General features: G+C 34.8%; 2 protein-coding genes across 2 annotated transcripts; one reads left to right on the forward strand and one right to left on the reverse strand.

Annotated features, from left to right (window-relative positions):
* Positions 1 to 123: 123 nt before the first annotated feature.
* Positions 124 to 6879, forward strand: LOC112556600 (intraflagellar transport protein 57 homolog). The gene is given in 12 exon segments (XM_025225751.1): positions 124 to 183; positions 532 to 733; positions 1461 to 1569; positions 2228 to 2281; positions 2658 to 2776; positions 2994 to 3090; positions 3727 to 3804; positions 4264 to 4383; positions 4832 to 4901; positions 4904 to 5097; positions 5408 to 5474; positions 5784 to 6879. Coding segments are annotated over 12 exon segments (1338 nt in total). The 5' UTR covers positions 124 to 128; the 3' UTR covers positions 5957 to 6879.
* LOC112556601 (FYVE and coiled-coil domain-containing protein 1-like) lies at positions 6769 to 27889 on the reverse strand. Its single transcript, XM_025225752.1, is given in 25 exon segments — positions 6769 to 8973; positions 9347 to 9516; positions 9973 to 10132; positions 11325 to 11507; positions 11772 to 11856; positions 12106 to 12314; positions 12665 to 12738; positions 13477 to 13615; positions 13823 to 13941; positions 15228 to 15275; positions 16371 to 16442; positions 16758 to 16898; positions 17173 to 18002; positions 18005 to 18785; positions 19214 to 19447; positions 20061 to 20277; positions 20279 to 21100; positions 21462 to 21715; positions 22051 to 22114; positions 23030 to 23173; positions 24412 to 24518; positions 25456 to 25568; positions 26019 to 26138; positions 26467 to 26578; positions 27746 to 27889. Coding segments are annotated over 24 exon segments (5238 nt in total). The 5' UTR covers positions 26567 to 26578; positions 27746 to 27889; the 3' UTR covers positions 6769 to 8921.
* Positions 27890 to 27904: the final 15 nt, after the last annotated feature.

The following is a 27904-nucleotide window of genomic DNA, read 5'->3' on the forward strand; positions in this document are numbered from 1 at the left end:
TATTAAACAAAATTGAGTTTCTTTCATGTTTTGCTGTTTTCATTTTCACATAACCTATTTATATTTTATCTCTGTAATAAACTGTCCCCTCAACGAGCACGGGAAGCACTTGTTTACCCTTTCTACACATGCGTAGTGGCTACATTCTTCTTTCCATTGCTGTTTACAGGAGAAACGCACAGTGTAAGTACGTTAGCGCAGATAATGCTACAAATACTTAGAACAGCATTCCTGTTAATTTTTTATAGCACTGTTTTTGCAGGGCATGTTTAAACAGTTGATTAATATGATGAGATCTTCTGTGTTATTACTAATAACAACCTTTCAGTTTTGGTGATTTAAATAGTACAACAGCCATCGCCAACAAACATTTTACAGCAAAGATGAAAAAAAGAAAAAGACCAACATCATGATTTTTTTTTTTTGGTAGTCACTCTGTTTTTGGCATCAGAACTTTTTTAGAGTCTTTAATAAATACTTATAATTTTCTCTGTAGCGTTGCTGTTAAAGTGTTTGGTCATTATCTTTCAGTCAATCAGGACACCTCAAAACTCAGAAACCCTATCATCATGTCCGAGGAAAAACGCCGAGGGGGAGGCGATGAAACCGTCGATGGAGGCCCGGGTCTTGTTTATATGCCATTTGTCATCATGGAGGAATTAACAGACAAACTACGTCTTCTTGAATATGATCGAAATCTTCTGCGAAAAATGAATGTTAAGCCGATTTCTAGGTAAACCTAAAGACACACAAGGCTTTTATCACACTTATTACTTAAAGCATAGCAATAAAAACATATTTCTTTCAACTTTCATACAGGGAAGAATTTTATTTTGCATTTTATGTTCATGATAGAAGTATTTAAGGATAATTTAAACACTGAAATCGAAATATATTGTCAATTTACACAAGGTTGTAAGGTGTACTGTATAACATTAACTGTTACAAAAAGACATCATGAATATTATAATGATTACCAAGTTACCATGTCTATGCTTTGTAGGAAAGATCTAGGACATTTGAATTTTTTGTTTGTTTTGGTGGGAGTCACTTCTGTCATCTGTGATTGTTCTCAGTTTGCCTAATGCAACTTGTTTAGAACATTGCACAGTGTCAAACTGTTTGATGGATGAATGCAGCACATTACAGGTATCATTGGAATGATGCAAGCTATCATCTTCAGCATGTTTTCATCCACATTTGTAGCATAACCTAAAAGCAGTAGCCAAAATGAAACTTTGAAAATTTTTTGTGTGTGCATATCATTAAATATTAAACATGGAATGAGAATCTCCTGTAGGTTTTAGAGTAGAAAAACATATTTGAGTAGCATGACAGCTGTCACAGAAGAATAGAAATTTTGTATTGTTAACTGTTAAATGCATGATAAAAGCTGAAAGAGGGTTGTTAGAAAAAGTTGCGGTTACAGCTTTTATCAGTTTTTTTTGTTTCCATTGTAGACACTACTTTGCAATCCCTACCAACCCTGGAGAGCAGTTTTATATGTTTACTTCCATTGCTGCCTGGCTTCTCCGAACAGCTGGAAAAAAGTTTGAGCAGCCACAAGAGGTACAGATTTTCAGGGAAAAGATAGTTGGACTTAAGATGTTTCCATGACAGTAAAGTGCAGGATATGAGAGAGATGAAAACTTTTGACAAGTATGATTACACTGCTCATGAGCACCATCATAGAAATCTATTTGAGGAGCGCACGGACATCAGTTTATTATCTTATGGATAAATGCAGTTATGCAAATCACTGATCACATTGAAGTGTGGTAATTGAAATTTGTCAAGTGGCTCTATAATACCAGTACTTTAGGATGTCATCATAGCAAGACTATCATGATCTTACATTAAACCTGTTAACCTTTTGATTGCTGCATTATTTTATTAATTGGATTTATTTACCTCTGGACTTTAAATATTGGTATGACTCCTGGGATCAGTTGGCAGCTAATTGTTGTTTACATCTGTACAAATAATGATAGTTTACTTTTATATTATAAATTGTACACATTATTATTTGTTCAGTGCAAAATAGAGCACATTCAATTTTTCATCAATTGCCTCCTTAAAGAAAGTAGATGTCTTGCACATGTATGCTATGTTAATCTCATGTAAGACCTATAACAGGCTATTTACTATGCTCTTACCAAGCTAAACATGCTTTTAAATATAATAGTCTGTTGTGATATTGCTTTAGTGTATTTGTTTCTATTTGCAGTATGATGACCCCAATGCTACCATCTCAAGCATACTAGAGGAAGTCCGAAAATTTGTAAGTAGAATACATTGAATGAAGAATATATAGTTATGCTCAGGTACCTTGATACTTCAGTGTATGGCTCTTGCTTGCACATCTGTATATGTACAGTTGTGAGAATTATTATGTGTGCTTATGGAAAGGATATCAAGCTTACAATTTAAGTTTTTATCAAACTCAAGAACTTTGCTTATTTGTAAAAGTGCAATCTAAATTGTCATAAAATTTATTACTAAATTGCTTCCAGTGCATATCAAGTGATATCAGTTTTGATTACTTTACAAACAGATTTTGTTTATGATTTTTTAAAATATGTACCTATACCTGTAAATATTTATTACTATTTTTTATGATTATTTTTATTATTTTAAAATCTGAAATATATTTTCAGGGGCATGCTGTTGATTTCCCACCATCTAAGCTAAAACAGGGGTGTGGTGAACACTGCATTTATGTTTTGGATCGCTTAGCTGATGAAGCTTTGATTTCAACAGGTTTCCGATGGCGACAGTAAGTTGAGTTTTGTTTTACCTTGAAAAATTAGCTTTGTAGCTTATTATTACTTTTTACAGCTAACTTATCTTGCTGTATTGTAAATAGATTTTGTCTTCACCAGGTTGGTCTAGTTTAATTTTTACCAGAAGAGTTTCTTTATCATATCAGATTATCAATTCTTTATTTTGGCATTAATTAGATAAAAGCTTTCTAATAGCATTTCGTTTTGCAGACCAAACTATCCTGAAGAAGAAGCCGATGAGGAGAACATTGTTGAGGATGATTCAGAGCTCAATCTCAATGAAATTGAGAAAACAATGTTGGCAGGGGTATGCAACCCTAAGCATTTACCTATCATGATCATTGTATTACACTAGAATATAGCACTTTGTCTTTATTGTCTATTTCTGTCTACAATAGAGGTAAAAATTTTCCCATGCTGGAGCTGCTATAAAGTAATAAGTTAAACAAAATACAGTCACACTTGACACCCACACAATTACACACACTCTCAACCCGATTCCAGAACTCCCACCATGATTAATGTTAAGTACTACAGACAAGAAAACTAGGTTTGTTTACTAGTTCAAGAGTTTTATGACAGCTGGTAAGAGCTTGGCAACAAGTACTCTTCTTGCTGACCAGTTGATTCCATCTATGGCCAGATGGTGGCATTTGGAAATGATGTAATGGGTAAGCAGATCTCATACAGAGAACATAGAAATGATGTAGCAGGTGAGAAGGGTCTGTGATGCATATACATTTTTTTTTATGGTAGACATGAAATACGCCTTCATGAATACACTCAGTTTTGAGAGAGAAAAGTGAAACTGTTAAGCTATGATTTTGTTGTCTTTGACTGTTGTCATGTACTTTTACATTTTTAGTGATTGTATTTTCTTTTGTTTTCTGATGGATGATCTTTAGAAAAAAAGAAAAAGAATTAACCATTTTTATTTTCAAAGGGAGGTGATACGGAGGACTTTTCAGAAGATGAACCAATGTTGGATTTGGAGCGAATGAACAAACTGAATCTGAATAAGGTTTCCTTGTTTATGCTTGTCATTTTCATACATATAGATCTAGTTATTCATTAAGGTAGATGAATAATAATAAATGTGTAATTTATATAGCACAGAATCATGCTCATATAGGAGCATGCATTCAGCACTTGATCCATAGGTAGTATGGAAAGAAACAAAAAGATGGACATCAATGAGGATTAAGAACAAAAGATAGGGAGAATAGTGAGTAGCAACAATGAGTTAAGCTTTATAGCTATAAAAAAAATTAATCAACAAATGAATATTGGCAGGACAAACTAATCCAGAAATGTAAAAGAAAGAAAACAAAAATGGGTTGATAGCATTAAATGGTTTGTAATTTAAAATATTTTAATTGTTAACCATATTTTACAGTGCACAACTGAAGGTTCATTTTCTTGATCATTATATCTTTCTCCTCTTCTTATATTAGTGTTATTTCGTTTGATTTTATATTAGACTGATGCCAGTTCTAAGCCAGAAGAGATTCTTGAGTCTACTACTGATGCTGTTGATTGGCGATTAGAGGTGGAACGAGTGACACCGCAGTTAAAAGTGACCATTCGCACAGACAACAAGGTAAGTTTGTATCGTGATAACAATGGCTACACATAGTTTGATGTTGGTGCTCAAACTGTAAAAAAAAAACCTATCTTGAGTTATAGGTTGTTTTGATATGACTTTATGTCAGATAATCCATGGAGAAAAAGATCTTGGCCATAATTTTTATTTCTGTGCAGTCTTTTATCAATTTAGAAGTCATTCTAAGGCTTTTATCATTTAGGCTTATCTCATTTTTCATCATTCTAATTCTTTTAGTGTCATTTAGCACCTTTGACAACTTAAAGTTTATGGACGAGAATGTTTCTGATTTACTTTTGTTATGAAAAAAAAATGTGGATGTACTCAAACAGATGAATTTTCTATTGGTTAGGTCTGTCTATTAAAATGTGTGCTACTGTTGATGTCATTATTGTGGGTGTAAACAAGCTTTGGTTCTAAGTTTGTACCCTGCTGGATTTGGCAGGATTGGCGTGTCCACTTGGAGCAAATGCACCAGCACCGTGATGGCATCGAAACTTCACTTACAGAGACAAAGTTCACCTGGATAAGCTTCATGATGAGATCAGTCACACCCTGGAAAAGATTGCTTCACGTGAGAAATACCTCAACAATCAACTAGAGAATCTTTTGCAAGATTTTCGCATGGCCCAGGATCAGCTGGCAGAAACCAGGGAAAAGTATCGACAGGCCAGCGGTGGTGTGACAGAACGCTCACGCACACTGGCAGAGGTGAGTGTTAATGTTTTAACATATGATAATTAGGCATACTGTTATGGTTGTTTTGATGGTAGACCAGATTTTGTTCTAACTCGTAATGCATCTCTGTTTTACATGTCCTTTTCACATTCAAGCTGATTTTTTCCCCTTGGTTTTGAAGTTTTTATTAATCATTGTTGTACTCTAGTTACTAACCAGAACCAGAAAAGGTTTTGTACTGGGACACTTGTTAAACGCAGCCTGTTTTTATTGACTCCAACAATCTTATGCTTAAATAATTGATGACTGTTACATGAAGTGAAACATTTTTGGTTATCTACAGTTGACTGAAGAACTAGAAAAGATCAAGCAAGAGATGGAAGACAGAGGCAGCAGCATGACTGATGGAGGTGAGGACTTGATAAACATAGCGCTTAGCATCATTGATCATAGAAAGAGCCCATGACTATTGACTTGGACCTCACTAGTCTTTTTCAGTGGAAGGTTCACTTAAATAAAGTAACATTTTAGAGCATTCACTTTTTAAAAAACACACTTAATGGATTTTTAAGTTTAAAGCGATTTAAAATGAAATCAAGGACAACTACTTGTGATACAAGATATTTTTATTTTGCAACAACAGTTAATTGTATTGTGGTATCTTGCTTTTTCCTATTCATGTAATACTATTTCCATGTGTGTGTGTTTTGCAACCACAGCACCTCTGGTGAAAATCAAACAGTCCATACAGCAACTGAAGAAGGAAATAACACAGATGGATATCCGCTCTGGTGTAGTAGAACATGTCCTACTACAGGCAAAACTCAAAGACAAAACTTCACAGAACAAGCAGGCACATTCTTCTAATACCCAAGATGGCTTCATCATCTGATGTGAGAGGACTGCATGATTTTACCATGTTAGCAAAATATCTAGAAAACTATTTTCCTCCTCTTTATTTTTCCTTTGTGAGTGTCATCAACTAAACAGTGAATGATGTATAAATTAATGCCCAGTATTTATTATTCATGTGTACATATATGTTTTCTGCAGTAGTTGTAAAGTGGCTGTTATATAAAGCTTTTATACATGTGTGAGTGAGAGATGGAGAAAGAGTGCTGATGCATGCACAGATGAGTGAGTTGCTTGTTTAAAGATCCTTGGACATATATGTATATGTTCTTAAATAAGTTTAGGTACCATTTGTAATCCATTCATATGAATAAATCTTAATTTTTAAGAACATAAGATCCATATTTATTTACATTTACATAGGATGGCATCTGTTTGACTTCGGGCCAACAACCTTTGCCTAAAGTGGAAAAATTCTCACTTATAAATAATCTTCCTTAGCATATCCTGAAAGTGTATTGTTCGGTGGCTATCTTTGACGACACATTTATAATTCCCTCAAAAACCTGCCCTGCCTATGAATGCAGCTGTTTTAAATGTCTTTTTTTTCACTCATGTAAATGTGGAAGCAGTAGCTCTACTTTTTTTTCATATATAATAGTTGCATACTTGCTTATCCTCTCTTTCGCTCTCTCACACAACCCTCCACACACACACACGCATTCATTCCACCCAGTTGTAATTTAAATGGCACGAGATTTATTTCTGAAATATGTGTATGCTGCTACTTGTTTAAGATTTAAGAACAATCAGGCTGTCATTATTAATGAAATAATTACATCAACTTTCCAGTTATCAATGTCAAGAGATTTTATGTTTCCAGTGACTTAACATTCCGTCCATAATGTTCAACAGAATTCAAACAGTATGTTGAGTTTTATAAAAATAAAACTTCAAAAAGTCTCTAAACCTAGTCTTGTTGTGCTTATGACAATAACTTTTTTTTTTAACATTACATGACAGGTACCAAAGGCATGCAAAAATGTGCATGCTCACAGTTTGGTTTACCTCCATGTTTACAGATGTGCAGTTGTATGTATAAGCACAAATGCATGCACACCTTCCCTATGTAACACACAGAGAATGGCTGGTAACAAAAATACTAGAAATGTACAATATATTTCCTGCAATATTAAAATATATACATTCACATATACACCTGTATGCCAATAAATCAGACTATTCTGATATTTTATCACATATCACACTGTTGCTAAACAGTTTAAATGTGGTGGTACTGTCTGAGCGTTTATTTTGATGTAATTCTCAGCTAGGATCCTTTTCTCCTTTATCAAGAAGACAAAACTCCTTTGCCAGGTCTTCTTAGAAAACTACTGTATATACATTTTAGACTGTTGATAATGGTTGTGGCCACTCCTCTCCTTCTAATTCATCTTTTCAGAGCAGTTATAAGATCAAATAATATTGAGTTGCAAAGCTAATGCATGACTGCACTGAACTTCAATTTTTAAAGTTTAACTCAAACTGCAAAATGTCATATCTACTTGCTGGTTAGAATTTATTCTCCTTGTGGGTTTTATGTCTGGAGCATCATAGAACATTCCTTATCAAGGATGTCCAGCTGTGGTAAAAATGAGAGTACAGTCCTCTTGAAACTATATACACATCTATTGTACAAATCACTTAAATTATCGTTTTGAAAACTATTCTGGTTAGCAAACATCACAGCAAAATACACCAGTCATGCTCTCATCACAATAGTGCGTGAGTGGTCGAATAATCTGTAGACACATTGTCCAGAAGTTTTGACCATCACCATGAGGACTGCACGTGTGTGTATAAAAAATGCATACACCTCTAAATGCAGAGACTTGTGCATAAACAAGAATACAAGCTTTACTGTGCCAAAAAACTGATTTCATTTGAATAAATGTTTAGCACTAAACTTGATTTCACAAATAACGCCATTTTCACAAAGGCACTTCACAACTTCAATGCACAAATATTCTAGTCCAGTGGTTCTTAACCTTGTTTGAGGTATCGAACCCACAAGTTTTATATACACATTCACGTAACCCTTCTTTAGTGTCATTAGTGTGTCTTGACCTCCGTGGAGGAGGCTCTGCCGAACCCTGAGACCGACTCACCGAACCCCTAGGGTTTGATAGAACCCCGGTTAAGAACCACTGTTCTAGTCACATAACAGTCTGGGAAGCGCAGGGTTAGGAGACCCAGACAGACGGAGGTCAGTCAACAGTGAGTCAGAGGCAGCTGGGATGACATGGAACCAAATGAAGGAAGCCCAGAACCAAATCTGCTGGTGCTGGTTGTGGTTCTATGCTCCACTGGGGGCAAACAGGACTAAGAACATAACCGTTCACTGTATGAGCGGTGTATCTTCATATTTCCTATGATGCATGTATCCTTCATTAGAGTTAACACATGTCATAGTACACAAAAAAATCCCTTCAGCACATATCAAGATATATCCACACACAATCATATCCAGATATTAGACATTTAGGTAAACAGCTTATTCAATGGCTCAGTAAGTCACAGATATCTAAAACTTTAGGCTTCCAACTGTGCAGCAATCAGCTGAGAAATAGAAAAACTGTCCACCCATCATGTCTCACCAGTTAGCTTGCTCATTTGCTGCCCTGACCTTTTATTCAAAATACCATTTCCTTTCTTCGAGTACTTAACAGATGACTATATGGAGTTCTCCCAACTAGCTACTTCTTTTCCAGCTATCCATTCTTCAAACAATTTGCTCTTCCTTTGTCTTAGAGCTACAAATAAACACTCCTGCTCTGCTACACATGGATAAGGCATGACAAAGAGCACATTTGAAAAATCTTAGAAAGTTGAAGGAGGAAAATGTCACAAAAAAAATTATCTACATACTGATATTATTAAGATAACAGGAAAGAAGTATTTTCTCCACTGGATTAAAATACTATATAAACTTTCCCTCAAAAGGCTCATGATAACCTGCTGCATGTCAGCTTGTAGTGAATTTTCTTTTGAGTCATTCTGAAAAACAAACATAACTGTGGAGTAACAAACTGCATTCATGGGCACATACACATAAAGATGAATGTAAACAAATCTGCAGACCCTCATATATATTGGGCATTTACACTAACACAGAAACACACGTAGCAGATTATCAACACTTGTGATGGGCTGGTCTAACTACTTATGATCCTTCACTACTTTCTTGTATTGAAGTTTTTATATTTCATTTCATTCAAAGTTATAAGATGCTGAAAAATTAAAAAAGTCATAAGACTCTTTCAACTCCTGCATTCATTAACGGAACATTAACTATACTAGCATTATGTCCATTTATTCTGAAAGACTAACTGCACAGACAGAAGGTAAATATTGGTACTTTGTAGCTTACTTGGAATAGCTGTTGTCAAAGAGAAGATTATAGATTCCAGGTTTCTTGGCTTTTAGCTGCCCTCTAACTGGCTCTTTCATAGAGTTGCATCGTACAGGGGCCAACACCTCTTCAGCCTTGCTTATGGGCTGGTTTTCATCATATTGATACATGATACTAAACTGGATGTCCTGTCACATACATGCAGATACTTATTCTTTCTGTGTCCCTAATGTTAAAGATATTTTTATACACATCAAGAAAACAAGCAACCACAGATGTTTATTAATCACCCAAAAATCATTTGTAATTTTGTATAATCCTACTGGATGCTTTTAAGACTACACTCAAGCAACTAAAAAAAAAAAAAAAAATATTCAGAAAGCCAGCTGGCAATGTTGCTAGTTTTCCTGTCTCAAAGTGCTGCCTGCCTTAAGAGGTAATTAACCTCCAGGCCACCTCTTCTGCTCCTTTATCATAACAAAAACAAGCCATTCAACATGGTCCATCTCTAAAGTATGTAGTTCATGCTATTTCATCAGGACAGGTCACTGAAACTGCCAAAAGTGCCATCATTGTGTTAAACTCTCTCTCACTCACACACACGGTGCTACATATATTTAAAACTCACTCAATAAAGTACAAACCTTTGGAGTGACAGTAAATTCCCAGTCAACGGCAGTAAAAGGTGCATCTATTGATATGGGCACTACATAGCTGTGTCCTGCCTTAACTCGGACTTCACTCTGGTTGTTGATCTCACCTTTCAACAAATCTTCAGCTGATAGCAACAAACTGGAAGACATGCTGAGGAAAAAAGAAAAATTATATGACCTGAGAAAAGAAAGCAGCACATCTTTTAGGCATGGCAGGGTCTGAAAGACAGCACAATGTACAAAGGAGGGCAAATCTTTGAGAATGTTACTGTTATAGGATCAAACTCCCTACTGTATCTAAACTATATCAAGCAAAATATTATCATACAGTTTTTACATATCTTCTAAATTACCATCATATGAATAAAACTTAATAGCAGTTGATTACCCTATCCTGTAATCACTAATGCCATATGGTTTCTTGGTGAGCAGCCTGTATCAGATATGCACCTGGCCACACTGGCACCTAATGTCATGATCAATGTATTGGAAATCATGGCCAATTTTAAAATGCTGATTTCATTTGACTTTTTTTAGCTACCTTTTGGTTTTTTTTTTTTTTTATGCATTAGCCATGACAAATTAATCAATCAGGTATCATTTACTAGTCAAATAATATGTTCACAATCTCCCATATACATGAAACAAGAACAAGTCTTTTCAAACAACTACTCTTTCAACTGGTACAAGACAGAATGCAAATATTTTCCTATCACCCTTCTCCAAACACCATAAGCATTTCTTTCCTGTGTTATTACATAAACAGATTACTTGTGCATGCTGTCTTTTGCTCAATGTATGTGGGACAGGAAAAAAACTACATGTGATATAATAGCTTGAATGAATGGAATGGTGACGTGCTCCCCTGATGAGGCCTCTGGATAAAAAAAATATGATACTGTCAAGGAGCAGAAAGTAATAAGAAAACTTAGTTACACTGAAGCTGAGAAGAAGGCTGGAACACAGATTATATTGTGCAGGGTTGAAGCAGGATTGATATTTGCAAAATCATACTGCTGCACTTTCATGTTTCCACAGATTAATACTGAGTTTTCAATGTATCGCACTAATAAATGACAGCAATGACAGAAGTAGAAGAGTGAATAAAGGATACAGTGGCAGGAATCAAGAGGAATGCAAACAGACTGGCAGGGAAGCAGTAAGAGTGGCAGTTGTTTCAAATTAGCAAATTCAGCAAGTGTATATTTTTAGAAAACACAAAAATCTTTCTTCTTATGAGCACCAAAAAGAAAGTCATAATTTTACATAGAAAAAAAGGGGAAAAAATCCAGCATAATAAAAGCCTGTAAATAATATTCACACCAATTCTGCACACAACGCACTTTGGTACATCAATGGTGGTCTGTGGCATGCTGGAACTGTCGTATGCCTTGATGGATTTTGTTATCTCCTCTTGTGTGATCACCTGGAAGGCACCATCATGTGACACACTCTCTGACAAACTTGCATCACTACCTGCTGTTGTGAGGCCACTGACAGGTGTAGGAATTGTGGGATCCGGGGTGCTGAGATTAGGAACAAGCCCAGTGCACAGGAAAAGCAGTTTATGGTTACATGGCAAACAGGTGCACAATAACAAAAGGTGTAGCAAATTCTAGAAGTTTTAAATAAATAAGCAAGACAGAGGAATTATTATTATTATCATTATTATTTAAGTTCAGAAAATTTATCTATTGATCCACACAAATGCAAGTAATGTTATCTCTTCTGTAGTGTTTAATATTTGAGCAATATTTTAAAATCACTTTAGGTTAATATCCTGGACGCACCTCTCTTCTATTCTTTCATCACTACCACCAGTAGATCTGTAGATATCCTCGCAGGATTGAACCGAACTATTTTCGTCATCTGCTCCTAAAAGATAAAGATAATGTTCTCATAATGTGTTTTTAATTGAACATAATGATGTATGCTTACTGTACTTAGGGTGGCACAGTAACATGCCAGCAATTATATGCAACATGTGATCTGCTGATAGTGTCTATGGCCAGCCCAAGCATGCAAGTAGATGTACAGTATTTTATGTACATCATTGCTACTATTATTATTGTAGAATTTATGTACTCTCCTCCTCTCTCTGTCTCAAACAAGGAGCTCACTTACCAGAATTCAAAGAAAATTCAGTGTGGGTTGTTTGGTTGAAACTTGCATTTGATCTGTTGTCAGCTTGTGAATCGAAGGGTGAGGCAATGTCACTGCCCATATTGCTGCTGTCGTCATCACTGAATTCAGGCAGTAGAGAAGCCTTGGCTACACTCACATCCAAATTCTGCAGGTCTTCAAAACATCTTCTGCATGCCCTAGCCTTACGACTGTTTATCGACAGAGTGAAAATGAGTAGATGTCCACGTTTTATCGTTACATAAATAACTGCATACAGAAACCATTCCTAAGACATTCTCCCCATATCTAAATACACTTACACAAATGGGCCAAGAACTTCTTTTTAGAAGGGAAAACCTTTTATTAATGTTTTTTAACATCAATACTTGAAACTCTGTACATTTCATGAACTAAAAAGCAAAACCATCAGATGAAACTTTAGAAATATTAATATTGCAATTTATGCATAAAAACATTAAAAATGTTCACAGATAGGTGAAAAACATTCAAATTAAGAGATAGAGCTAAAAAAACACACACTTTGTAACAAACATCATACCTGCTAGATGTAGACTCAACCCACTTGTCAGAGCAGTTATAGCAGAAGATCCTCCCACACAAACGACAATGGTGCTGCCAAATAAATGTGGATGATTTATATCAATAAAATAATGGTTTAACATATTGAGTTGTTCTGTTAGACAACGTTTTTGTAATATAAATAAGTATTATCAGGTTATCATATTGAATTCAAAGAATGTTCTTTGCTTATGCACAATTTTCAAGATTCAAACCTATGACCTTCAGATTTTTTTTTAAAATAAAAAAACACCCCACTAGATGACAGGACATCCTTGAACTAGGGATCTTCAGCTAAAACATAAGGCATTTATTATTTAAGTTTTTTTTTAGCAAGGTATTACGTGCTCAACTTTAAAGCAAATGGTTGCCAATTAAGGTTCAACTTGAGCCACTAATTACTGGAAAACTCTATAGCCATAAGGCAACAAGAAATATCTGAATCCTCATTAGTCGAAAGCAGTGGAAAAAAACCCCTCTAATTTCTACATGCTGTGTGCTAGACAAACTAAATCACTTGTTCTCTGCCTCTATAGCAGTTAGGCTTTGGAATTCTTTACCTTGCTATTTTTTTAGCAATGAATCAAAATGGGATGCATGACTTTAAGAAATGATACTGCTTTTTCAAAAGACAATTCTGTAGTTTTTATTCCTTTGTTTTATCTTTTTTTCAATCACCTTAAAAAGAATTATAACAGTATGTTTATGACAATCAAGAATTTCTCACAAAAGTCCAAAAAGTCACTGGGGTTCTTCTTAATGATATTCATTTTCTATGAAGTAAATTACAACCTTTCTCAGAAAGAGGGAAAATTCTGAACCACAGCCCATGCATTGGGTTACAACACTGTTATCCAGCCACTTTTCTTCAGCTTTGCGTTTATGCTCATAGGCCAGCGAATCTGACTGTTGCCAAAGGGCTGCCTTTTCCCTGAAAGAAAGTAAATAGATAATTTAAATACTTTCATGTATCTCTTTTTTATAATATTATTGGTGTTTTTTTAAATATCATTTTAAGGCTTTTATAATTCTGTTTCTCTATCTTTCAATCACGCTCTAACAAATGAATCATGTCCTTTAAAAAATTCTAACATGTCAAGTTCATTTTATTTTTGTATTACAGTGAAGGCTTTCTCACCTGATAACTTTAATCAGCTGTTTCTTCAGCTGCTCATTGTCAGACCTTAAGGTTCTGATCTCTTCTTCTCTCTCCTCAATGTCACGATCAATATTCTTTCTCAGCAATGAGTTTTGTATCTGAATGCATCAAATTAAAAATACAATGTATATAACATGTCCATAAGAGAAACGGCATCTGATTCTTTAAATTTACTTTAGATTTTGATTACAATTGGATCAGTTAGGAATATTAGACTATAAACAAACAAACACGTAATGCAAAAGTATTAAAAAATGTAAGAAATAATAAAACACAATTAAAGTATTGCCTTATCTTCTCTAAGTACCTATATTTTTCATAGAATTAAGTCTAGATAGAAAAAGAAAATGATCTTAATTTATTTTTAATGAAGTTTTAGCTGTAATTTAAAAAACAATTTTCTTTCAAAATTGCACCAAGAAAATATTCAGTGTTCTCTGCCGACAATCCAAACATTTCAAACTATACTATATTGCTATAGTTAAGACATTTTAATTTTATAGTTAATTTATAATGAAAGCTGGTATCAATAATAATAATAATCACAGATTTAAAACCTAAATTTAACAAATACATTTACCTCTCTCTTGCTTTCCCTCCCCTTCTCTCTCAAACACACATATACACTCACACACAATGCTTTCTCATCTTTTAAAAAGAAAAAAAATTAGAAGTGCATTATGCTAACACAGTTTCTCACTATTCTGCATGCAGTATAAGTTTAACTGATGAAAGATGTCAGATAAGGATGGGAAGTTTGTGTTGCTACCATGCATAAAGCATTTGTGTGCAGGGAAGGCAGAAACCAAACTGCAGACTGGACATACTGCTAGAGTGAAAGAACAATTTGAGATCTTCTAGAAACAATCAAAATTTTTCATGTGGTAAGATTTTTTGTATGTATATTTACTATTATATGACAGATCAAATCTCACTGTCTATAAGGATAAGAAACTATGTGAAGAGTTAACTGCTGAATGAGACTGATAAACAATATACCACAATAATATACTTTCTTATCCACAATGCAAGCACATGCCTCATGTGCAGCTGCTGCTCAAGTATAATTATGCATATGAATGCAAAGTTGCAAATTTCATGCATGAGTGCACACACAAAATCAGCCCCCCAACCATCTGGTCTCTTTAGAAGCCTCTCTTTACATTCACAAATAACATAAATTGAGGTAGGTATATAGGCATACAAAATAAACACAATGTGCTTTTACAGTCATTTATTCACACAGACTACTTTAAGTAGCAGAAAACAGTTATGAGTGGCTAAAAGTAACTTAAAACTAAGATTCTGAGGAGTTAATAAATGATGCTACAGCAGTACTACAGTAGTGCAAATTATTAAACACATGGTTTTACTTGCCCCTCACCTGAAGTGACTCTCCAGCTGATAATGACTCTCCCAATTTGTCTGATGTCTGAAAATACACACCATCCTATGGTACCGGTTAAGTACTGAAAACACCCACCATTTCTAGTTTACACAGTACTATATCATGCTTGCACAAAAACTACAATTAAGGAATACGACCAATTTAACTTGGAAAGGGAGGAGGGTGCTGAAACACATACTGCATTCTGTAACTAGTCATCATCTCATAGCATTTAGCTACTTTTTAAAATTTGCTTTCATCAGTATTTTTTTTTTAGCTGATTCATTTTTAACTATGACAGCTGCAGTGACAGGACAAGAGAATGTTTCCTATCACTTAAAAGTGTTTAGTGTGCTCTACTTGCCTACTTATCATAACAACACATTAGCTAATTAAAACATCAAGAAATCTGCAGTTTTTTAACATGAACATCAACATTTCTTATCTTAATTCCCATTTAAAACTGAAAAATCTGCCATTATTTCTTATACTAAACAATAAGCATTAATTTAAAATAATTGAAATGATATATACTTGTGATAAATGGTGTACAGGGAAAGAAGGCAAACCAAAGCTTCAGAAGTTCACATAATAGGGATCACACACAAACACGGACACACACTGATAACACAAGTGATTTACAAACAGATTTGGCAGTAAATACTAAGGAAGAGGATTTTAAAGCACAACTCTCCACTCCAAATATTTTGGTCTCCATTGTATTTTCACATACAGAACTGGAATGTTCTAAAGTATCAAGGATGGCAAACTGCCTTGCAAGACTACTACCATTTTCATGTATGATAATTCTAATCTTTAAGCATGTTCTCCACAAGAAACCTTACTCTTTATTCAAAGTTGCAGATCATGACTATCCACAGTTCTTATATAAATGTAGAGAAACGTTACTGAAATCTCAGGAAAAAAAGAGACAATAATATGCCATGCACAAAAAGCACTTACTGATCAAATTTACCTGTTTTTGTTATGTCTTTTAGCTGATAAATAAAAACTACAATGAAGTAGAAACATTTACTTGTTTTCACCAAATTTTACAGAATTCTCTTGAAATATGTTAACTTGTAACACAAAACCAAAGTCAGGAATATGTGACCAAGTAATTAAGCTCTTGTTTCCTACCCTTTGTAGGCTGTCTGCTAGTTGTTTGCATTCCATTTCCTTAGTTTTTAGCAGTTTCTTGAGATCTCCTAACTATTGAAAGAAAAATGTTAATAAAAAAATAAAGTAAAAGAAAAAATGCCACCCTACAACTGTTCATCTCAGCAAATGTCAACTCAGCCTGTCATCAGAGTCAGCCACACCTTAATTCTGACACTGGTTATCCAAAAAAAGAATATTTATCCATAAAAATGAGCAAAATTAGAAATTAAAGGAAAGCCTTGGAAGGAGTTTATACATGAATGCAAACGATCTTTCGTCTCATTAAGAAAACTTACTCAAAAATCATTCACTTAAATCTTTCACACAAAACCTTCAATCCCCTAATTGGTCTATGCATTTTATTACCTGCATCTGCATATTGTTCCGCTCAGTTTCAAATGATGTTTGCAAAGAAATTAGTTCTTTCTCCAAATGTGAGATGACCGCTTCCTGATCACTGAGACGTGTGGACATATCTGCCAAACTGGTCTCATGACTGCCCATTGACTGAGGTAAAGAAAAGTTTACTGGACATGCAAATTTTACCAAACAATTTAGCATTACAATACAATAACATACACGTGTGCAAGTTACAATACTTTAAAAACAAAAATTTTTAATGATAGAAACAGGATTTTTGATTCATTTGAAAGGGATAGCATTTCCACCTCAAAGATCTGAGGGTGCAGGAGTGTGCAATGAAGTGAGAAGAATTCATATTAAATAAAAATTCACTAATTTATTTGCTAGGGAAACAGGGCAAGCAAACTTAGACACTTACACGTAAAGATTCTTCATGTTGCATTTGCTCTGCACTGAGCTGGAACTGAAGAGCAGATAATTCCTGCTGGAGGGACTCAATCTGAGTAACATAGGAGTTTTCCTTCTCTTCTAAGACTGTTTTCATCTTGTCTAGTTCGCCTTGTTTAGACCTGGCATCCTCTTCTAACACTGTAACAGAACTGGTGAGACTGACCACAACCTGCTTCAGTTCTTCAAGCTGTTTACTCCTAGTATCCAAGAGTCTGTGTTTAACAGCATTTTCTTCTTTCAAATCCTCTTCAGATTTTTCTAAAGTCCATACTTTGATCTCCAGTGAATTTTTCTCTTGGGTGACCATGTCCAGTTCTGAAGAAAGAGTCTTTAGCTTTTCCTCAACCTGCTGAATCTCAGATCTCGTAAGTATTATTTCATTATCTTTCTCCTCATAGACTTTTTGGCTGCTTTGTAAAAGAAATTGATAGCTGTCACCAGAAGCAGCCAAATCTTGTTTTAACTCAATTATTTCCTCTTGCATGCTGTCTCGCAAAGACATTAAATCTTCTTTTTCCTTGATTATGACATCCATTGACGTTTGAAGTTCACAAAACCGTAACTGCAGCTTTTCTAAGCTGTCTTCCAGTTCATATTTTTCTGTAGCTGAGTCACTCCGAAGCCTCTCACTTTCCTCTTTTTTACTTTCCGCTTCAGCTTTTGCTTTCTGTAGTTCTTCTGTTTTCCTGCCAAGTTCATATTTGACCTCTTCCAGCTCTTCAAGTAATGTGATGTTTTCTTCCTTGAGTGACTGCACTTCTTCCTTTAAGAGCTTCAACTTCGCTCCTTGTCTTTCGTCTTCTACCTGATTTGTTTTTTCAATTTCAGCAATCCGTAACTGATATTTTGAATTTTCTTCTGGAGTGCATCACATTTTTTTATCAGTTCTATTTTTTCTTGCTCAAGGTTAGACTTTTGTTTTTCAAGCTCATTAATGCATGTTTCTTTTTCAGAGATAATTTTTAGTTTCTCTTCTTCCGATGAACTTGCTGACTTTTGCAAATCTTCCTTCTGCAGTCTGAACACATCTAGCTGTACAGAGAGATTCCTAATCTCTTCAGATGTAAAGAGCTCTTTTTCTTGTAAAGCACTTGTTGAACTCTTTAGCTCTTTTTCTAACTCCTCTCTCTGGGACTCCAATGAACAATTATTTGTCATTAACTCAGAAAGGCGAGATGTTGCCTGACTTAATTCTTCCTTCACCTTAATAAGTTCTGTTTGAGTTTGTTGTTGTTGATCAGCAAGTTGAGAATAATCATGTTTATGTTTAAGCACAACTTCCTCATGCAAATTCCTGAAAGAAACTAACTCAGCACTTTTCTCTTCTAAAGTTAGGTTTAGTCTTTCACATTCTGCCACTTTCACAAGTAACTGTTGTTCTAAATATGCTTTTTCATGTTTCTGTGAATCCACTTCTTGATGGAGTCTTTCTTTATCATCGAACACAGAAGCATACTGTTGCTTGAGACCTTCTGATTCCTGAAGAATGACTGTATGTTTTCCTTCAAGGTCAGAAACTGAAACTTTGAGGAGAGACAGAGAGTTTTGTGATTCATCATATTTTTGCTGGAGATTTCCAAGCTGCAAAGAAAAAGTTCAATTAATAATTGAGTAATGAAAACAAATAAGAAAACAGAATAATTTAAGCTATCCATAATGTTTATATGTAAAATTTTGTAGGCATTCACACTGGTCATGGCATGATCCACACTAGTAAATGAAAAAGCTAAGCAATAATGCTCTTTTAGTGATGATGCTGTGGTAAATTTAGTTATAATCAGTTTTTCCCTTCTGAAGACATATTCCACTCCTCCCTATCAATACTTTTACTTATGACACAGCTCAGCAAAGGTGCTAGCCTAGGACACCAAGAATGCTTAAAGTCAGACGTTAATATAATCAAGTGTTTAGTAGCCTTGCACTAAAAAAAAGACACTTCTTAACTTGAAACTTAATGCTATTACTAAATAAATAAAATAATACAATAAAATAATGTCAACTGTAGCTACCTGACTCTGTAAAGAACTTTCTGAAATGCGTGACTCTTTCAACATCTTTTCCAGTTCTAGCAGCCTCCCTTCCAAATGACTTAATTGATTCCCCTTCTCAGAATGTTCTCCTTGTAACTGTTCCTTGAGAAAGTTTCTCTCACTGGTAAGGTCAGATAACTGAACACATATGGCTTGCACTTTCCTCTCCATTTCTCGTGTTTGCTGTGTTAACTCTGTCGCACTGTTGTCTGACTGATTTGGTTATGGGGATGGAAAAAAAAGAGACAACTTTTTGAATACTAGAAAACATGTAACTGTGTTGTCAGCTGATTTGTGCTTTCATGTAGAACATGAACAACTTTACGTTTATTGCTTTCTGGGTACAGCCATCATCATCATTCCTGCTATTCAAGGTGTTACACTTCATGGAATCAGCAGAAGCAAACTGTGTTTGCCTATCATCACAAACTGAGCAGATTAAGCAAGCTGCTCTTGCATCAAAAGATGTTCTTAGACTGTCTAGGGAAAAATGCCACCAATTCAGCTCCAAAGACATTTCACAAATATTCTGTGTACAGACACAAATCAGCTGACAGCAGACATACATACAGATGGCACTTCAATACAGTCAACACAATGCAGATGACACTCCAAAACCTCTTCCAATCTCTTCATTACACAAAACATAATTTATGTCCCTTTGAAATATGGCATCATATACTGCTAGACGTTTTTTGGTCATGAGTCTCAAATTTAGTGGCTATGCTCTATGAAACCTATGCGTTTGAATGGGCATATAAGAATGTGATAACTGGCTTAGCCATGTACTCATAAACCACATGTAAGGATATTTCTCTACACTCACCTGGTCAGGTAAGCATTTGAGAACATGTAAAACTGACTGCTGTAGACTGTATTTTTCTTCTCTAAGTCTTTCATTTGCTGTCTCAAGGTTTTTGAGTTTGGTATCTAAAAGTGACTTTCTTTCAGCAGCAGATTTCTGACATACTTCCACAAAAGTTCTAAGATCTTCTTCATCACATTCCATTATATCAGGAATTTTGCCTGACAAAGCCTCAGCTTCACCATAGGCTGTCAAAAGATGTAAAAGTAGGACCTGAGATTTTGGAATGTCTACTGACAGCATCAGATATATGCCTTTCTTTCTTGCTCAGGTCCAGTGTCACTTGGCTGAGTTTTTTGTGAGCCTTCTCAAGTTCAGACTGCAGTTCTTCTTGGGACTGTAGTGCTGTCCTTTGAGTATTCATGAGTTCCTCTACTTTGAGTCTCAGCTCAACTGACAGGGATTCCTTTCTCAAAGTTTCTTCTGTTAACTGTGCTGAAAGTTGACTGGTCTTGGATAATTCATCCTGATAGATATTTTCTGCAACTGTTAATTTGTGCTTCAACTCAGCTACAGATGCCTGGAGCTGAATATTTTGGCTCTCAACATCTTTCATTTTTTCTAAAAGATCATGAAATTTTTTGACAGAATCATGTTGATTCTCTGCATCTTTCTCTCTAGCTGAAAGGCTTTTGGCTAGATCATCACTCAGTTCAAGATTTCTCTGTTCAAGGGAAACAATCTGCTGCTCCAATTTGGAAATGTGCTGATCTTTTTTTGAGTCCCAATCCCTCATCTGATCCAACTTTTCTTCCAGAAATTGCACCTTGCTAGCCAAGTTGTCCTTTGAATCTCCCATTTCACTCAGTTTGTGTTCCACGAGTTGAATTTCTTTCTGGAATTTGCACTTCTCTTCCTCCAGTTGGCTTCTCATTTGATCTCTTTCTCCCACAAGTCTTTCCCTTTCTACAGCCAGTTTGCTCTGCATCAAATCCAGATCCTCCGTCTTCATTTTATTTTGCTCGTCATCTTCCTGTTTTTTCCTCCTGAGGGCCTCATGACTGAAGCAAAAGCAAATTTAGTATTGATTAATTTCATGTCATACACATTAAAATCCATTTAAAATAAATGGGAATTCTTTTCTAAAATTTCTTTGCTTTTATTTTTTTAAATGAAAAGTATTAAACTCCCAGACATAGATCAAATCAATGCTACAATTTTTAACCCCATAGCAAGAAAAGATTTGTTTCCCTTTACAACACATGACCTGCATGAATGCATGTCTTTATGCTCACAAACAGGGACACAATTTTGTTCTGACCACCTTTACATATTCCCACAAGTACAAGCACTTTGCATTCTTTCTTAAAATCAGTCAGCACACTTCAATGATATTCCAAAGTCTCCTCAAAATGCCCACACCTCATCTCCAAAACTGTGTACTGTTTTTGCAGCTCATTAAAGTCAGCCATAGAAGCTTTAAGCTGTTCTTGAATTGCACTTAGTTCCCCCTGACTTATCCACACTGACTGCTCTGCTCTCTGTCTCTCTTGTTCTAGAGATCCCATAGTGCTGGATAAGATAGCATGTGCATTTTCTGCTGATGCCAGTTGCTGCTGAAGTCGATCAATTTCGCTTGCATCAGCTGTGGAAGCTCCTGATAGGCTAATAGTGTCCTTTAGGGGAAAAAACCCAGATTTTAATTTTAAAAAACAATTTACAGAAATAATAAGTAATGATAAAAATAACATAGACAGGCTATTGATGAATAAAACTAGAATTACAATTGCTGACAGTTAAAGACAAAAATGTTAAAAAAAAAAATGATAAGATAATTTTAAGAATGCACTAAAATGAGGAATTTTACTTTGTCTACTGCTTGCTGGATGAGAAGATGTGAATGGTATTTGCAATAAAAAACTTACAAAGACAAAGTAGTGTGAAAAATACTTTTGTGCTAACAAGTATATAAACATTAATATTTGTCTGTTACCAATAGTAAGACACTAACCATGCTTGTGATACTGGACCTCCTACTCAAAGGTACATTCCAGCTACTGTTTCCAGAGGATTTTCTATAAATGAGAAAATGATTGAATTTTCAACATGTAAAGGAGTGGCATGAAATTTTAAAAAAAAATGAACATTGATTGAAGTGCTGTTTACTGATTTTCAAATATTCAGTGAGTGCATTTTCCACATTCTGTGACAAGAAAATTCTTTTTTTAATACTTTTTATGAACATTTACAAAGCCACATTAACACAGCATATAATTTCATTTGTTAAATTTACATCAGGCCAACAGCAAAATAAAAGAAAACCACTTCAAATTAATCAATATGATGCCTTTTCTTTATTCAAGCAATTTGACTGTTTCCATCCACACTGGAATTTCTGTGCCACATCAGTTTCTGTTAACATTTGAAAACTAGGACTGCTTCAGTTAGTGTCTAAAGCTAAAACTCATCTCTTTTGATTTTTTTCTTAAGCTGATTCTTTTACAAATGTAAATACACTTACAACAATGTCTTTTTTAAAGATCAAATTTTTCTGTTGTGGTGTAGAACTCATTTCAAATGTTGCTTTCAAAATGAAATGTAGGCATGATTTGTTTTTTTCTTTAGTGCTAAAGACTATGAAAATAAAAGGTTCTGGAGTTCTCTTTCGAAAATGTCTGCCTTTTATAAATAAGACATTCCATGATGGATTGCAGTTAAGTTACATTTCAGAATTTTGTTTTCACTTAATCCAGTCATAAAAATTCAGAGAAAACTAAAATTGTACAAGGCAAAAATATACACAAAAGTAAAGGCCACAAAAAGCATACCATACATATTAAAAAAATTTATTTCTATATTGTTCATTATTTCTTGTAAATTGCACAAGTAAACAGTTCTACAATTGACAGACACACACATACACAAAGAAGTGCAGGCAAAACAAGATGTGCTGCCATAAACTGACCTATTCCTTTAGCTCATGTGATTACCTTGCAAAAGATGGCCAAGAACTGTCAAGGTCATATCCTCTTGGTGACAGATCAAAGTGGATATCATTGAGGTCATAAAGGATGCTGACTACACCAGAAGAAGTCTTTGACTGCAGCCAGATACTAGCAGGGTTGTACCATTCACTGAAAGGAGTAAGACACAGAAGGTGAGGTATGCAACTTGGTTTTACAGAAGAAAATTTTTTTTAGAAAACAGAATGCAAACATTTTAATAATAGTGGCATTGTTATAAAACCCCATAACGCCAAGAAGATTCATAAACTAATAAACAAAAAAACAAAGCATTCCTTTTATCATGTTCTGAAACTGCTTTTGCTTGTGTACATGGCAGTATGCATACCCAAGTGTGAAGACATGTGCAGGCATGTATGTAATGTATACAGGAGGATACATGCTTGTATACCACAGGAACTGACATATAGCTAGTGAGACAATGTAAGTAATAATATAGGAACAATGTAAGTGATATAATATGTTAAGTCCAAATTAAGAAGAATATCATTCCAAGCATCAATGTCTGCCCTTTTGTATTACTGCAAACTGTAGCTATTGTTTCTATGCCTGATTTACAAGATTTAAAAATTTTACCCCCAAAAAATTACCAAGCAAAAACTTAAAGACCCAGATCTCTTGCAACAAAAAGCAGCCCCCCACCCCCAACAACCAAAAAAAAAACAAACCCCAACACCCCACTATTTTGCTTGAAGGATACCTGGGACTAGAAGGTAGAGTAGCTCTGTCAAAGCTCCATATATAAGACATTAACACATTTTCCCCAAATTATTCATTACACATTAACTAAAGAAATTTTACTTTTATTACCAAATAAGCACATATTTACTCGCTGAATTGTTTTCCACACTAACCTGATTTTGAAAACATTAAAAAGATCGAGCTATTTCCTGAAAGATGTTATTTTCTAAGAATACACAGAAAGGCCCAGTTATTGTTTGCAATTCTGTTTTTTACGTAAGCAATTTTTTTCATTCTACATCACTTCTTCCATGAGGAATTGCATCAAAGGGAAAGCTATGTCGCTTAAATGGGGTAGATATTTTTTTTCCACTAAAACTAACATTTTGAAAAGGTCTATAAGCAACTGTTGTATATGGTTATTTATAACTTTAATACTTTGATGGTAAAGTGGACCAAAAGTTATGTCCACAAAGTACAGGTTGCCTTTAGGGAGGCCAACTGCTAATTCTAGTTGCAATGCCGAGTACATAAGTATTTTAATTTCATACAACTATTGTTTTATAACTGTTTGATCTGATATACATCTATGAAATTTTAAAAAGAGATGTTGATCTCATGCTCCAGACTGATGTACACTGATTCTTGTTGCAATTCACTATGTTTACCTGGTTGTTTTTTGATTGATGATACACTGCTGCAAACTGTCTGCCAGCCTTTGGTGTACCAAAGCAAACCGTATAAATGCTCGTCCTTTTCCTAGGGACGTTTTGTGCTGACATAACAACATAGAAAATAAGCAAGTTGGTAAAGTAATTTAACATATCAATAATAGTTATGAACCACATATCAATAACAGTTATGAACTTGAAACCTCTACTGACTCAGTGCCACATATTATATGATAACAGTGAAATGAGAGAAAGTGATGTCCACAAGGGAGACAGAAGAAACTAGGTATAGATGTTGTCTGTGTGTGTGTGTGCGCACACAAGTACACACATGCATACATATGTCCATTCATGAGTGTTGTGGGTAGGTGGATGGGTGGATGTACATACATGAAAGATTAAAGACCAACCTGAATGGTTTGCTTTTTTTCAGATATAAGTGTATATAGGCAATATAAACCTAGATATAGGTGATATAAACCTAACCTGTAAATTTCAGTCTCCAAAACCCACGCGTCAATTAATTATCTGCAAGCAAAGTATGTGATTCGCACCTGCGATCAATGAGCGCCGCTAACAGTGTATTACGTCATGTTGTTTCACCCTTCACAACATTGCCAGCCGTCAACACCAATCAGAGTGACAGTTCGGTTTATGTTGGTTAATGTTCGGACATTGAAAGTCTGCATTTCTCTTGCTAAAGTAGCAGTTTTTCAGAACCACGAGAAAAAATTCAGACTGTCAGCATCCGAATAATCCAAGCTGTCATTAATTCATTGATCACAGGTGTGAATCAGAGCATATAATTAACGGATTCGTTTTGGGGGCTGAAATTTACAGTTTAGGTTTATATCACCTATATCTACCAATATCTGCAAAAAACACAAACCATTTAGGTTGGTCTTTAAGCATGAGAGATAAATGGTGAGACTGTAAGATCCACCTGATAGTCTAACAAGATGGTGGTTACCATAATTTTGTAGGTACAAAAAAAATACTTTTAAAGATGGAGAAAATGAAAGCATGTAGATCTGCACAAACCTCTCCCAGTGACTTCACATATCTTATTCCATCATTGGACCCCTTGTTGGAACCCAGACACTCACAAAAGTAGTCCCAGTAGTCTTTTCGCTTTCCAAGCAAAGTGAAACGATCTGTTAGATGTATACTGTATGCTTTATATGTACACAAAGAGCAGGAATTACATTTATGTATGAGGTTGTAGAAAAGATATCAACATATCTAAGAACTCAAGTTAAAGGGCAAACAGTAAGAAGCAATTGTTGAACACATACATATATTACACATATGTTTAGACATATTTATCTATACATATATTTGCTCATGCTTTACACATTCCCAGGACCTGAATACATTTTTAAAATATTTGTATGAGCTATGACTTCACAGCATAAAACATGAAAAATAAAGTTGTGTTACACCTGGCAATGCAAGACTAACAAGATAACAAGACCAGCCTACTCTCTAGATTGAAAAAACAGTCATACATAAGATATGATAGATACGTATGCATGCATGCAGGCACACACACATCATACACATATACACACACAGACATACATTTATTTGCATGCAAACATTACCTTTAATTTCATACTGTAGAAGGTATTCAAGTTTTGCACAGAAGCGTTGCAGTACCTGACTGTCATCTGTTATAGGAGACATCTGCTCCCCAAAATCACTCTTCAACTGGTGAACACAATCTGAAATAAAATCAAAGACTATCTTAAAAACAGCAACAATAAAACCCCTAATCTATCTACATAGTCATTACATTTTAATAAATTTGATGGGGACATTCCTTACAATGTGGCAATAACAAAAGAAGAAAATATATAAACTCTGCATGTAAGGCAAAAATGTAAAAGAAGGACAAAATGGTAATAATAAATTTAGTTATTCTAAAAAAAAACAAAACACAAGAGAATTTAATATAATTAATAAAAATAATAATACTATAATTAAAAATTTCTTCGTGGAAGATTTTGGACTTCCTATGTTCTGAGCTGTAATTTCTGAACAGTTGCTTACCAACTACATCCTGAACAATTTTTGGAATTTGTGGAAAGGATACCAGCCTAGGCTGCGAAGGAATACCAATACCAGAAGTAGGAGCCACAGGAATCGACATGATGCTATACACCTGTACAATAATATGCATCTGATTTGTAATTCAAGAAGTTAATGCAAGAAAATTTCATGGCAATAGTCAGTTCATATCCAATTTTGTCACATATTTTGGAGTTTCTAAATTGACTAAAATTAATAAACTGAAGTATAATAAGTTTAACGCATGCACACTGAAAACTATTGTTAATCTGCGAGTATTGATTGCTGAAATTAATTAAAACAGAATGCAACGGTTAATTTTTGTACCCTCTGACCCCTTTTTCCTTCAGAATTGCTGTCACAATAAATACAAAATAAAGACTTAATTATAGTTTTATTTGTTAGTGCCAAGCAGCTCTGCAGGGGGCAGTTGACACCACAGAGTATAAATTAGTAACATATGAAAATGCCCTAAAACTAAGCACAGAAGTCTAGAAAATGCTACATCTCAAAGGATTTTCAAAGTTCTGTGCTTATGTAATGTCAGTTTGTTCTTAGCTGTGACCAGTGTTTCTAATACTATGTACAAGTATGCATAGATCACAGGAGAAATCCAAATCACATACAGAAACTTTTTCAAGGGGATGCAAAAAAAGACAATCGGTGTTGTGTGTCTGAAAACATATATTAAGGTAATAAGTTTTATGTCGGAAGATATTTTGTAATAACTTGGAAATAGGAAACTTTATATTTCATCATTGCTTGTAATAAAACGTCAGTTATACATAAAATGTATAAAACATGGTACTTGTTTCTTGACATCAAGGATTACGATCTTAATATAATATTGACACACGTAGACTGATAAAAAGCCCTAGAAATTTAAACTCGGGTTTGAGAATCCTTTGTACGATGATTGTGGGAAACATATAATTGCGACTTCCGTCATTTAATTGGGAAGGGATCATCCGTGATTCGAATAATTCCTTGAGCACATTCTGTAATGTGTTAAGGACAGGAAAAAAGGGCATAATATCTGTAGAGGTTTGCTAAATTGTTGAATCAACACTTAACTCATCTGTTAGAGTTCGGTGCACCAGCATTCAACTGTTCCCTGACTTATATTCCACAGAATAATAAACATGTTATAGACTGAAAAGGAGGAGGGGCACAAGAAATCATATCCCTGTAGCGTTTATTATGTGCATCAATAAAAATTTAGTGCAACAGCTTAATTGTGAAGTAATGAAATTAACATTACCTTAATACAAATATGTCCTTTAAATCATGGAATAATACGAACGACTGAATACCCCGAAACAAAATTTTATAAACAATACAGCAGAAGTTCGTAGAGTTCAATGTAGTTCTTTTTAACCGAAGAAGCTGCTAAGGGAGAAAACTGCTTTCCTAGTCCCCC

Source organism: Pomacea canaliculata, linkage group LG2 (genome assembly GCF_003073045.1).
Source record: "Pomacea canaliculata isolate SZHN2017 linkage group LG2, ASM307304v1, whole genome shotgun sequence".
Taxonomy (NCBI): Eukaryota; Metazoa; Mollusca; class Gastropoda; order Architaenioglossa; family Ampullariidae; genus Pomacea; species Pomacea canaliculata.